This window comes from Clupea harengus, chromosome 25 (assembly GCF_900700415.2).
Source record: "Clupea harengus chromosome 25, Ch_v2.0.2, whole genome shotgun sequence".
In the NCBI taxonomy this organism is placed as follows: domain Eukaryota; kingdom Metazoa; phylum Chordata; class Actinopteri; order Clupeiformes; family Clupeidae; genus Clupea; species Clupea harengus.
This window is the reverse complement of record NC_045176.1, coordinates 8,785,657-8,799,638: the sequence shown is the minus strand read 5'-3', so window position 1 is coordinate 8,799,638 and position 13,982 is coordinate 8,785,657. Positions and strand designations below refer to the sequence as shown.

General features: G+C 43.2%; 1 protein-coding gene across 1 annotated transcript; it reads right to left on the bottom strand.

The window, feature by feature from the left end:
* Positions 1-2,457: 2,457 nt before the first annotated feature.
* On the bottom strand, positions 2,458-13,496 carry paxip1 (PAX interacting (with transcription-activation domain) protein 1). Its single transcript, XM_042703798.1, has 21 exons — positions 13,300-13,496; positions 11,681-11,815; positions 11,544-11,587; positions 11,266-11,329; positions 10,984-11,094; positions 9,122-9,892; positions 7,838-8,885; positions 7,606-7,700; positions 7,313-7,408; positions 6,921-7,058; positions 6,642-6,763; positions 6,012-6,196; positions 5,652-5,695; positions 5,486-5,553; positions 5,166-5,268; positions 4,521-4,689; positions 4,059-4,159; positions 3,489-3,623; positions 3,122-3,197; positions 2,947-3,007; positions 2,458-2,838 (listed from the first exon to the last, which is right to left on the bottom strand). The coding sequence occupies exons 1-21, from the start codon at positions 13,378-13,380 to the stop codon at positions 2,823-2,825; spliced, it is 3,663 nt and encodes a 1,220-aa protein (XP_042559732.1). The 5' UTR covers positions 13,381-13,496; the 3' UTR covers positions 2,458-2,822.
* Between the last annotated feature and the right edge of the window lie 486 nt (positions 13,497-13,982).

Below are 13,982 nucleotides of genomic sequence, written 5' to 3'. Positions count from 1 at the left end.
CTTTCTGTCCTGCTACTTTTTTGAGTTTGAATTCAGTCGTGTTCCTTTCGTACTCCACATTTTAAAATACAGAACTGATATTTGATGACTTACCTCAAACCCTGGTGATGGTATGTCTATATTTTTGTGTTTTTAAAAAGTAACAGTAATATGTGTCGATATGACATTAAGCAACATCAGAATCTTGGCTATGTCCTTGTGAAAATCCTTCAAAATGTCCTTTTGGCCACACATTTAATCAATTAAATCAGTTATACTAGATAATCAGGCTTTTGTTGTTACAGTCCCATGATCAGTAGAGTAGCATTTGCATACCATTTAATACTATGTAGTGAATCCTATATTTATAAGTAACAATCAGTGCTTTTTTTAATTGTTGTACAGTGAAGATGTTTATGCTTCAGTGTATTTTTGTGTTTAGATAAACAGTAGGTGAGTTATTAACATCATCATTTTTGTTCATTTATAAAGATAGAATAACTACTTTACCAGTTTCTACACTGGACAAGTACATTCCGAATGTGTTCTTTGTTGTGACAAAAAATAAGGTATTAACAATAGGACACACAGGAGAGTAGTTGTATAGGGATGTTGCACCTATTGCATCCATATTGTATCTGTGGTGTCAGTCGAGATGGGAATGATTCTAAGACTAATTCTGTCTGTCTTGAGACTTTCCAGCATGCCAACCATTTTGGTTACATTTTCATCTTGTGTGAAAAGCAATTAATACCTGATAAAAGAAACTTCCAGCGAGCACCATTTGTGGCTTGCAAACGTCCCTTGTGTAAAAGTGATTGGCATACCTATTAATCTGGACTGTGTCATGAAGAAATTATTCTCTTAATTTATAGATATTAATGAACTGTCAAATGATCACAAAGCATGATCACATCTTTGGTTTGGTATTCATTGTGGTGTCACCCTGTGATCAAAATGTTCCTTACATCATAACTGGGGTGTAGAAATGGTTTCAACTCATTGCAGCATTTCAAAATTCTAAAAACACCCTATCCATTGCTTCGAATTTAGTATCAAAATGAACCGATAGATATGCCTACTTCTCAGTTCAAAAATGGCACTGTCAGTTTAATTAGCTCCTTTAGAAATTCCATTCTTAATGAATCCCAAGGCCCATCCACTGTAATTAGCCTGTAATTTGTGTATTAATAATGGGGGTAAAAGTTAGTCCGCTTGTTGAAATGCGTCTGAGAGGGAGGAACATTCAGTAATTAAAATGTAAGTCCTTTTAGCGTTTAGGAGTAATTATTATTTTCCCTAGCCTTTTATTTCAGTGATGCGTCAACAGCGTGTCTTTAAGGACATTCACAAACCAACAAGGAACTTTGTGCAAGTTAATCAAAGATTACTCCTCATTTGCATTTTTAATTGGAATTAACAAGGGTGTTAATTAGCCTCAGTGAAGGGGGAAAATTGCTCGCGCCACTTTCGGTGATCCTCAATTATCTTTCCACTTATCATTGTCACACTGGCATGAGTCATTCCTGCCACTTTAATAACCATTTCAGAGCACAATATTTAGTGCTGCAGAGAGTAGGCCTACGCATATTTGGCGTTTTGTTAATTTTGGCAGAATTTTTGTATTTCGAAACAAAACTCATTCAAAATTCTCAATACACTGACAATGAAAACTGGACGCAACTGAAAGCTCTCTCTGGGGTAGACATTGGACTGAATAAGGGGAACAACCCATGGAGAGTGATGATTTCCATTGCCATTCATTTCAACAGCCGGAGGTATATTTGCAGATTCAGCACTGTAAGGACACACATTGCGCGCTCACGCATTCGTGCATTACATTTGATGGTGTCCTGATCTGGCACCACAAATATGAAGAGCCAATCGCCTGAGTATCGAACGCCACATGATCAATGACAACAGCTACCAAAACCTTAGACCTAATGTGCACACCCGGGCATGATGGAACATAACGTTTAGGAAACAAACAGCATATGGCGATCATACAGCGACCAAAAATTGTCAAAAAATATATGGAACATGACCTTGGATGAGCGAGTTGTAAGAGGCCTGTTTATATATGTATATAGTATTTTTAAGGGCACCACCTCCAGCGCTTCTGTGACACTCAGACTGGGAGCCTGGGGATGGCTGCAGGCCAATCTGTCTGACAGCAGACAATTACTCTCCATCGGTAACTACCTCAGCTCTTCATTAACAATTCATTAACAGCAGCCTTGTGGGATTGGCATACTTTAAAAACAATGTCATAGATAAGTATAAGTGTCAGATACGGAGAAGGGAGAGGATCTTGGATCTATAGTCTCTGCACATAACATCTGACGGAACATCCACCTACTAATTCAGGTTCTTGAGGAGAATGTGAGTGGGTGTTTGAACAATACTGGGTTTTGGTTCATTTCTCCCCACATACAGAACAAAGTATTGCTAACATTAATTCACTTCCAAGTGCACAGATTCTGTAGCCTCTCTCCACACATGTGAGTAGGGATTTATTCCAAAAAAAAAAAAAACAGAACATTTCAACAGTAAAAAAGAAAAAAAAACAACACACACAATGATACACTCAATTCCATAATTTACACATCATAAAAATAACAGATATCTATTTATTTGTTAGCTATTCTGCAGAACCTGGAAAAACACAGTAACAATTGGTCTGTGTACAGGATACAAAACACTACAAAAAGGACATTACTTTATGGTACAATGCAAGTTTTTAGAGGATAACCCATTCATCAGTGTCTTCATGTGCCCTAGCAGGAACCTAGGTCGATAAATCCAGACATCGGCGTCTCTTTTCCAACCACAGTGACCCCCCATCACGTGAATTTATATGTGAGATTGTTAAGGGCCTTCTTTGCTCACACCAAGGAAGATTTTGTAGTGCATGAAAATTCATGACTGGCATTGCTATCAAATGATGAATCTTATGCGAAAGGATATGATTCATAGTCCAAGGCTTGTGTTAACACCCCTGTCAAGATGAATTCAGCATTGTGTACATCTAAAGGAGGGGGAGACATAAGACATGAGGGCAGAGAGCAAGGCAAGAAAATACACAATATACATCCACTGTTTACATTTGTAGACACACAAAGAAGAAAGGACATTCTCTTACCAATATTCTTGAGGAAGTACTCCCTGCATAGATGCAAATCATTCTCACAGGATATGAGAATAATTTCTGGTAGATTCTAAAAACAACAAAAGCACAAAACACTCAACAACTAGAGGAGACTGCTTGCAAAACAAACAATACCACAAAACAGGGCTTAAAATATGTGCTGTTGACAGAAAAAAAACCACCACATAAAAAGCCTTCATCATGCATCATTTGTACACAAACATAGCATTAGCACTGGTGCGATTCAGAGGTCTTCATCTGACAAAGCACTTCAGTGATATAACCATCAAACCCCGTGACATGCATCATGGCCTGCTCTGGTAGTCTGCATGAAAAGCAAGGAGGAGAGGTGCGGACGTACTTTGTTTTGTTTGTGCTCCATAATCTTACGGAAAGGGGGCTGCTTTGACAGCACCTTCCCTCCGGCACTCTCCACAATGGCTTTCATGGTGCTGAGGCCTGGACAGATCCCAGGGGTGATGTAGAAATACTTCCCCTGGAGGAACACGGAGATGGAGAGATAGAGAAAGAGAAAGAGAGAGAGAGAGAGGAGTGAAAATTGACTCCATATCTCTCTGGGAAGCCTGGCTGTGACATCCAATTAAGAAGCATCAAAACCGGGGAAGAGCAGACGTCAACTTCAGGCAGTTGCGCGCTTACCTATCTCACATCTCACCCATTCTTACGGCATGATTAACTGTCGAGTGCTTTTAATCTAGGAAAACACGCGCTTGTTTGCCATCAGCGGCTGAGAGAGCCATGAGAAGGGAATGCACAGTTGGCAGAAAGTGAGCAGAAGAATGAGGGTGTGGATGAATGGCTGAGCTCAGAATGAGGGTGTGTGGATGAATGGCTGTGCTCAGAATGAGGGTGTGTGGATGAATGGCTGTGCTCAGAATGAGGGTGTGTGGATGAATGGCTGTGCTCAGACCTTGAAGAGTGGGGCTGTGTGGGCCCTCTTCAGAGACTCCTCCAGGCTGAAGCTGAACAACACCTCCGCCTCAGCGTCCCTCAGCATGTAGTTCTGCTCGTCTGTGGGCAAACACACCACAGATGGACAGATAAATAAATAGATACATAAATAAATAAATAAATAAAGATCGATAAATAGATAGATAACAAGTAATATAACTAAAAATATTCTCTGCAGAATTCACCCTTATATAAATAGTAATGGCACAGTACTATCTATCTATCTAGCTACCTAGTGTCAATTAAAATTGCACTAAAACACTGTGTTCCTGTCATTCTTAGGCCTTAAACTATCATGACATAATGTCTCATTTTCAACCGCCTTGATGGTAACACTGTTATTGGACATCTCAGAACGTTAGGTGCATTCCATGAAGCCAGTGGGCGTGGTTCTTCATGCTGCACCAGGTCCCCCACTCACCCATAAACTTCTGGCTCTTCCAGCTCTCCTCCAGCCACTCCGAGGTCACCACGTGCTTCACCACGGGGATGGCCGTGAGGAACTTTACCGTCCGCAACACCTTGTTGGCCACCAGATGAGTGCACTTCTGAACATTTTCTGCCACCTCTCCTCCGAGTTCATACAGCCTCTGCAGACAGAGGAATAAAGAAGGAGATACAGGTTACAGAGTGGGACAGAAGGAGTATCAGACTTCTGACAGTATAGATGCAGAGGGTCCAAAAGGCGGCCGTTGGCCATTCACATCTTTCATATCATTCCGCGAGACGTCCATACACTTATCCTCACAGAAATTCATTGTCATTTGGAGTCAGCAGGTAACACGTTGCCACCTAAAAGTTCTGTTTTTCTCAGTGAAACTTCCCATGAAACAGCAATAAAATCAAGTTTCTTTTACTGTTCAAATCACAAACAGGATAATGTAAAGTCCGACGGTGGATCTTGAAAAATAAATCCCCTCCCTCCCTCCACGTCAGAGTCCTGCTCATCCTGTCGGGATCTATTTTTCAAGAATGACCAGCAGCCTATGCATTCTCCCTTTCTTAAACCCTCCTGACATTAAGGCCTGTGTGCCCTCTTCTCCTCTCTTCTCTTCGGTTCTCCTACCTTGATGTGCTGCTGCACCTGGAGGGGCTCAAAGCCAGTGAAATACACACACGGAGTGGACTCCGGCGGAAGCTTCTTGGTTGGTATTGGGAGCTCTTCAAGCCTACAAGCACAATTTGCACAACAACAAACCACGTCAGACTCAACTCAAATGGCCTACAGTTGTTTTCATTCATATGAGGAAGTCAGGAAAAAAAGAAGCTGTCAATCAAAAAAATATATATAATATATATATATATATATATATATATATATATTTCTAAAGATGATTGAGATGCAACACTTTTTCCATATTTCGAAGTTCCCAAGGAAACACTCACTTGGGTTTCTTAGAAGGCGGCTGAGGGCTAGCATCCGCCTGTTTCTGTTTCAGCTGAAGTCGTAGTGTCTGTGAACAATGCCGAACGATGGTTATTGCTTAAAGACACTGTATATGCATCGCTTAAAAGACATTGTGTATAAAAACAGCAACAAGTCAGAACTTACCGCTAAAGCATCTGGCGATACTTTCACAGGATTCCGCCACGCACCTACCAATCATACACAAACATCTCTTTCATTTTTCCTTATACAATCACGCTCTGATATCACATGACTGACTGTTAATAAAAATAATAATAATAATGACTAAAATCACATGACAAGTAATATTTCATCTTTAGAGAATATACTGTATGAGGGTATTTGGAACATCATACATCACTGAGACAACTTGTGCTATTACTATGTGCATTTGCACATTCAGGAAACACAAATCAACACTAATTCACATGGGAAAACATGAGATCAATTAAAAAATAAATATGTTTTTCAAAACACTCCAAGAACAGTTGATCTGCTGCTCACCCAGTAGGTTGTGGACCAGGTGCAGGTTGGGCGTGAGCGCCTCCTGCAGGTTGAACTGGGAGTACCTGCTGTGCTGCACCTGCCTCAGAGCCTCAAAGTTCCCCATCAGGATGTCGCAGAGCCACTGGGCGTTCACACACGGGATCCGCCACTCCTTGGCCTTCTCGTACTTCAGCCCACTCGGCCTGAGAACAGCAGGGGCAGGTGACCCAGACAGACATCAGAGAGTCAGACATCACAACTAAGGCCCAGCCACAACAAAGCCTCACAGAAACTAGATTAATCATAACAAAAGGGCACAGACATAAAGATATCTGCAGACACATAACAGACTTGCACAGATATGATATTGTGACAGGCATCATAATTATAGCTGAGAGTGGCTTTTCAACCAGTGGAGACACTGTAACAGGAGAGGGATGCTGAAGAATTCTCCTTACGGTAAGGGTGTATACTCTCTGAACAAATCAATTGAGCCGTACACTTCAGTGATTTCTGTTAACGTCTGTGTCACTTGAGTCAGATGGCAGACTAGATCATCTGAGGACAGCCCACTTACACATCCGTACCAAACACAGATATGTACAACTTTCACAAGAGTGATTGAACAAGCTGACGAGAGGAGCTCACTCTTTGCAGATGAGCACGGTGTTGCTACGGCACAGGTAACCCGTGTATCGGGCCCCCGCCAGGTAGGCCATGAGCTTCAGATCATCCCGGTCCGTGTCCACAAACCCCGTCACGGAGATGATCTGAGAACAGAGGATGCAAACATGATTAGTGGATGCTCAAATTAACTTTTTAAATCAGAAACTGATGAACCAGGAGGGGAAAAAAAAAAACACTCCAGGACATATCAACAATATTCCTCCTTATCAGCAGACTGATCACGGGGACAGTCGGCCTTACGTGCTGAGAGCCGGGCTTCGCCCCAGGCGGGAAGGCAAAGGGCAGGTGAAGGGCCCTGTGTGGGGGGACCATCCTCTTCTTCTTCAGAATGGTGTTGAGCCAGTGGATGGTGATACACCGCCTCCCCTCTCTTAAAGCCTTGAGAGCACCAACCCAGACACAGAACAATTAGCCATATATATATATATATATATATATATATAATCCCAGTCATTCAAAGGGGTGTGTGCTCCCTTCCATGCATCTCTCTGAAGTTACAGGCAAAGCTGTTGCTGATGCTGACGTTTGTTTGCTTTGGTGTGTGTGTGTGTGTGTGAAGAGTAAAGCATCGGCCATGTTCACACCTGCAGGTACAGGCCTTTCTGAGGTACGACCTATTGCGTATGGCTTACCTGCACATACATGCTGCTGACTTGGCTTTCACAAAGCAGGTGAGTGCAACGATTGTTTAGGGATGAGTCCACAATACCACCATAACTTTGAATGATCTGCAAGGCAACAGATCCAGGGTTAAAACGTTACAATTTTCCTTTTCAATGTAGCTGCTTTAGTCCATGTGATGTTAAGTGTATGATGGATGTTCAAAGTAATTGCCGATATATATACCCTATATAACTCTTCCAAATACACTCACACACAGCACAGTCCTCCCTGCATTTTTAGTAAATTAGGAAATGTCTCTTACCCTTTTCCAAGTTGTCAAGAGCTGTTTGTCAACCATTTGTTCTGGATAGTCAGCAATGGCAAAGACACATCCAATCAAGAAGCCATCTTCAGGAACTGAGGGCCAAAAATATTGATTATTAGGTGTGCACAAACCTTCACTAACTCATCAACCAAACTGGCTTAGTAGCAAACTGAAATGACCGATAGTGGTTTAGCAGCAAAATGAGATAACGGAGTAAGTGTGCTCTTACTGTCTGCGCCAGGCTCGTGACCAAACAACTGGTGAGCCTGTGGCGGATGGAGAGCGGGCTGCATGGAGGCCGGTGTCTGGTGGGGGAGCCCCTGCTGTGTCTGATGCTGCACGCCCTGTTGGTTTTGGTTCTGGAGGTGCTGCTGCTGCTGCTGTCGCTGCTGCAACTGCTGCATGTGCTGCTGTTGTAACTGCTGCTGCAGGAAATGTTGCTGCTGCTGCTGTTGCTGTTGTTGTTGTTGTTGTTGCTGTTGTTGTTGCTGCAACTGCTGCTGGTGCATTTGCTGTTGCTGATTCTGCTGCTGATGTTGTTGTTGTTGCTGCTGCTGCTGCTGCTGCTGCTGTTGTTGCTGCAGCTGCAACTGGAATCTCTGCTGCTGTAACTGCTGCAGCTGCAGCTGCTGTTGCAATGCATGCTGCTGCTGTTGCTGCAGCTGCTGCTGCTGCAGGGGTGGACGGAGCAGCTGCTGGGGGCGCAGCTGCTGCTGAGAGAACTGATGCTGCTGCTGTTGTTGTTGTTGCTGCTGTTGTTGTTGCTGTTGCTGCTGCTGCTGATTGAAGAACTGTTGCTGATGGATCTGTTGCTGATGAGCCTGCTGCTGCATAAAGGGATGAGACTGCTGGGGCATCTGTGGAAAGCCTTGGGGTGGAACTTGTTGCTGCTGCTGCTGCTGCTGCTGTTGCTGCTGCTGCTGCTGCTGCTGATGGTGTAACTGCATGGCTTGAGGTGGGAGGTGCATCATTGAGTGTTGAGGTGGCATCTGCTGAGGGTGATGCTGCGGCTGCTGCTGCTGCTGCTGCTGTGGCTGCTGCTGCTGGGGCTGCTGCTGTTGTTGCAGCTGATGGCCTTGTTGTTGTTGTTGTTGTTGTTGCTGCTGCTGCTGCTGTTGTTGTTGTTGTTGCAGGAGATGCTGTTGTGCTTCTGTAAGCTGCTGCTGTGTCCCCTGTGACTTGGCCTGATTGAAAAGCAGCTGGGTTGGCACGCCAGGCTGGCCCGCGTGAGCCTGTGGCTCCAGGGGCTTCGCGGGGCCAGTGAGACTCTGGAGAATCTGTGGGGACAATGAGGGAAAATTCACATCAGAAAGGTAGACAGCATTAAGCAAGAGTTCCGCTAGAACATTTCTATCCTAACTGTAGTAGTTGTGCGATCGTCTATCCTGCCTTGTAGTGTGTGAACTGACCTGAATAAACACCTTTGGAATTGGCTCACTCTACCAAACACTTTGACAACAAGGGTTATATTCTACAACAAGAGCTCAGTGATGGAGCATCGGACTGTGCTTACATGTGCGACACTGGAGGGTCTGTTGGGCTGCTGTACGTCAGCACTGTTGGTGATGTTCCTCAGCGTTCTAGCTGCAGGACTCCACCCAGGCAGGGCCTCAGGCCTGTCCGCTACCGCTACTGCTGCCGCTGCCCCTGCCCCTGCCCCGGCCACTGCCCCTCCACCTCCACCTCCACCTCCAGCCACTTCTGATGGTAGCGCTGGTCCTCCGACCGCTGCAGCTCCAGGAATCATGGGTACGCTGGCACACAGGTTGATGAGCCCCGAGTCCTTGCCGGGCTGCAGGCGGCGCTTGGCAGTGGCTGCGGCGGGGGGGTTTGGCACCTCAGCGGGCGTCCAGTTCAGGTTCCGCTCCTCCTTCTCGGGAGAGGAGTCGTCCGAGTCGTCGAACATGAGCTCGCTCCGCCGCTCGGGCTTGTGGGACGACGGGCTGGGGGAGCGCGACCTGGAGCGGGAATGGGAACGCGAGCGGGAGGGCGACTGTGAGGAGGAGCGGCGCCGGCGGCGAGGTCGGCGACGTCTGCCCACGGGGGAGCCGTCAGCGGAAGAAGCGCCACTGGACCGGCGGCTGCGTGGGGAGCGGCGGGGGCTATAACTGCCATCTGAGCGTGAATCATAGTCGCTGCCTTCGTCCTCGTCCTTCTCCTGGCAGATCAGGCGGGGGTGGTAGAGCAGCTCGTCCTTCCGGGTCTTGTCCTTCACAGAGTCCGCCACCCACTCCGGTGTGACTATGAGCATGCCACTCTCCTTTAGGGCACGCTCATACTTCTCCTGAGAACAATGAAGAAAACAACGAATGTCAACAACAGCACAGGTCTGACCTGAACAAAAGAAACATGTTACACATTGTGTGTTATCTTATACGTTCCTTCAAGTGACACAGATATTATTTCACATTGGACTTTGTTTTTCCACAACTTTCTCCACTGACTTACTAAGGCTAGAAAGGTGAACTGAAATAAATTACATTTGCACTATGAATATGTTTTACTTCCCATGCGTCAGCTACCGGCCTTTTTTTAAGGACACAAGAAAAAAAGAATTGAACCATAATTTCACAGAAGGCCAATAGCTAGTTAGCTGGGTTACAGGGATACCAGCTTCACTTATGACTGTTCCTAAGACAGCTAACCAACTAGCCAGCAAGCTGCAGCAGAAATACATTTATACACTTTGCATTCCATTGGAACCAAAGTAATTTATACATATTTCAGTAGCTTCAGCTAAATAAATAAAGGTGATGCAAACCTCTGTTTAAAATAAGAATATTGCAAAAGCTATGTAAAATGCTAGAAGCTGCATGTATACTTTCATGTTACAAAAAGTAACACACCTTTTATGTAATAGTTGTTAAACACTTTGCATACAAGAATAAACGTCCTTGCTATTGAGACACATGGACATATAACTGACAAGAGATTATGACTGTGTGGCTGATTAACATAAGACTAACAAGGGAGCAGACAGAACAGGCTCATTTTATTGTCCAGCCAACAACAGTGAATGCTAGTAAAGGGCCCCATAAAGGGACTCTTCTAAGAGCTATAAGACTAAACCATTGCCAATAAACTCAGAAGAGGCTGAAATGCAGAGAGCCAGGCAAACACTCTGATGTCGCCATAAGGTACTCTTGCCTTTCAAAAAAAGGCTTTAACACAGGCCAAGGCCAACAGTCAGTGAATTCATACTAAACACAACAAGACATTATTTTTACCATTATGTTCAGTTTCTTCTAGCAATTAATGAAATGAAGATATGAGACAAATGGCCAGTTGGGTACTTGTCGGAGAGAGCCAAGACATGTCATAAAAGCGGTGTTTAAAATCAACATTTCAATAGGACAGACAGCTAAAGATGATTACCCCTTTTGGCTGTGGCACAATCAAGTGAGTGCACTTCTTGTTGAGTGAGAGCTGACAATCTCCACCATGGTACGTGATCAAAGCCCAAAGAGTGTTGAGATCTTCGGGAAGCTAAAAAAGACACATTCACTTTTGAGAGGATTGACAGATACATTTCCTTGAGCTCAAATTACAGACATAGTGGGGAGTTCAAGACAAGGAACAAAAGAGCTAAGAAATATCATCTACTAACCATCTTGTCTCTTAAAATTAGGTGTCAGGGTTGTAATGTTTACTACTCACCCATGGAAGACATGCTGTAACTCCAAAGAACAGCTGGCCTGACTCTGGAGAGAAGCCTGTGACTCTTTATGATTTGTGTTAAATGAAAACAACTTATTAATGTCGGCGATATAAGTAAATATGTCAAACTTGTGGTTATAATGCGTTCAAAAGAACAGCTGGATGAGCAGCACATCTGGGCAGGGCCAGATCAACTGTGACAGTCTCATGTTAAGCTAAACAAAAAGTTACAATGATAAGCTGATCTACTTAACACCAATGTACTTCCAAAAGGATACGGTAGCAAGTCTCCACATCGTACAGAAAGAATCACCCAAGATGGCTGAGGAGGAAAAAGAAACGTGTTGAAACTGCCTTCTGAAACAAAACATCATACACTATCTACGATACTGTAAACAGGGTTCGTTTGAGTTACCTTCACAACTGGCAAATCGAAAACTTCTCGTGATTCACTAACTTCAGGATTATCACCATCTACTGCGATGATGTGCGTTGCCAAAGCATTGTAGGAAACTTCTTTTCCTTTCCCCGCTTTCAAAAGTTCAACAACCTACAAAGTGTTGAGACAGTCAGAGTTTTTTAACAACAATCAACAGGTAAGTAAACCACATTCATGCATAATACATCTCAAAACAACGCCAAAAGGTTGTCTACCATTGTACAGTGTAGACTATATTTTACTAAATAAACATAATATCTAATATAAGATATAAGAACATACATACATTCAAACACGCAGTGAAGCTTGCAGAGATGCATACATACATGGAACAACACAGGAAAATGTGATGATATAAAATACCACGTAAAAGTATTGCACTGCCCAAAACAAATACGAGTTTAACAAATATAAGGTATACTGTCAGTCTTTAGATTTAAGTACATGAACAAATGGAGTGTAAACATTCATATTCTTGTCAAGAAAACTGTTGCTTTTCAACTATGCTGTGAATGGGCTATGTATCCAGAATCACTGTGTTTAAATAAATTGCTAAAATGAATGTGGAGTCGTTACCTCTACTCATGGGTGTGGGTAAACATGAACTCTGTTCGAAAGATTTCTCAATGAATGAATTCTTAGCCGTCTACAATATGACGCTCCTGTCACGTTTTATGACATTTATGCTCTGTGCTCACAGCTATGTGCTCTGCATTTAGCCGCACAGTACAGAGAGTTTTGTTAATGTCACTTTTGACAGATCCGATCAAGAATGACCCTCAGTGGTTATAAATATGTAACGGAAGTCTGTCAGTATAGCTGACCATCAACATGCCGTTATCTTATCTATCTAAGCCTAGTTAGCAAACCAGCTAAGGTTACCCTGCTTACAGCTAGCTATAACACAAACATTAAATAGATGTTATTGTGACTGTATCAACCGCGCGTTATATGCTATACAGACAAACACGTGTAACAGTGTAAACTCAGTCTCAATAACACAGTAACAAGGTATCAATACGTGTCTGGGTCACGTCCAAAATATTCCAAACATTGACGTGAACTCTGAGCTAACTTGGCTAGCGGAGTTCTTATCCTTGAGGACTATTGCGAGGGAACATGAACATTAACATAGGTAGCCAACTCTGTAAGATCTCAAAGCATTAACTTACATCTTATACCAATAACAAACAACTCTACTGTAAAGAGAAATGTCACAAGACTTGACTTAACAGGCCACTGTCTAACAACTGACGTCAGCTAAATGGGGAATTAAAAAAGGATACATCGGTAGCCCATGGCATCAATCAATTAGCTATGATAGCTAACGTTAGCTCATTAGCAAGACAAGTTGACAAGCTTACTTCAAAATACTATAAGGCACAAAGGTTATTTAAAAGAACTAAACTGGCTTACACACACCACAGCACGTAGTTTGAGCTGCCTTAGGTGTCAGTATGTGCAGTCCCAACTGTAACTGGCTAATACCCACTGACCAAATGTGAGTACACAATGAAGATGCTAGCAAGCTAGCTAGAATTGTTTGCCAGCTAGGTAGCAGCAACTGGCTAGCAAGAAAACGGAATACAGTTTACCTTTTGGTCAATATCACCAACCACGTAGAATTTAACATCTTTAAAAAGTTCTTCAGGCACTGTCAATTCCTCCTCAGGCATTGTACTGTATTAAAAGAGGGTGTGATTAATTTAATATATTAGGTATTGCACATCTTCAATGAACTTCTATCCATTTACAGTCCTCAAAGTGCAGTCTCCTAAGCGCCAAATACTACGCGGGCTTTGGAAGCCTACATTTTGACCAAGGGTGGGGAATACAAGTAGATGTGTTTTTCTGTATTGACAATTAAAAAATTGAGGTGGTGTTTTATAATGGCTATAATCATCGTTTATATATTAAACATCATCCAATGTTTTATTTAACACATTTGATTCATTATTCGTTGCAGAAATCCACACAAAGTTAAACTAACTCCCCCCAAAAGAAAAGTCACATATTCTGTTTATAGGCGGAGCGTAATAGGTTTCTTCCGGTTCGGATAGCCGACCATAGACCATAGACAGAAGCAGAGATATTCTAAATATCAGACGGGCTCTGTCAGTTGCAAATTCTCTGACAGAGTGGCCAAGCTTACAAAGTGACGAACAGGCTTATCCAAGACGTTCGAGTTGAGATGATGCATCGTGAGGTTCACTTCATGAACATGTTTGAGTGACTGCTTGGAAAGCTAAGGACAGATGAAATATTCCTCTTTAGCATA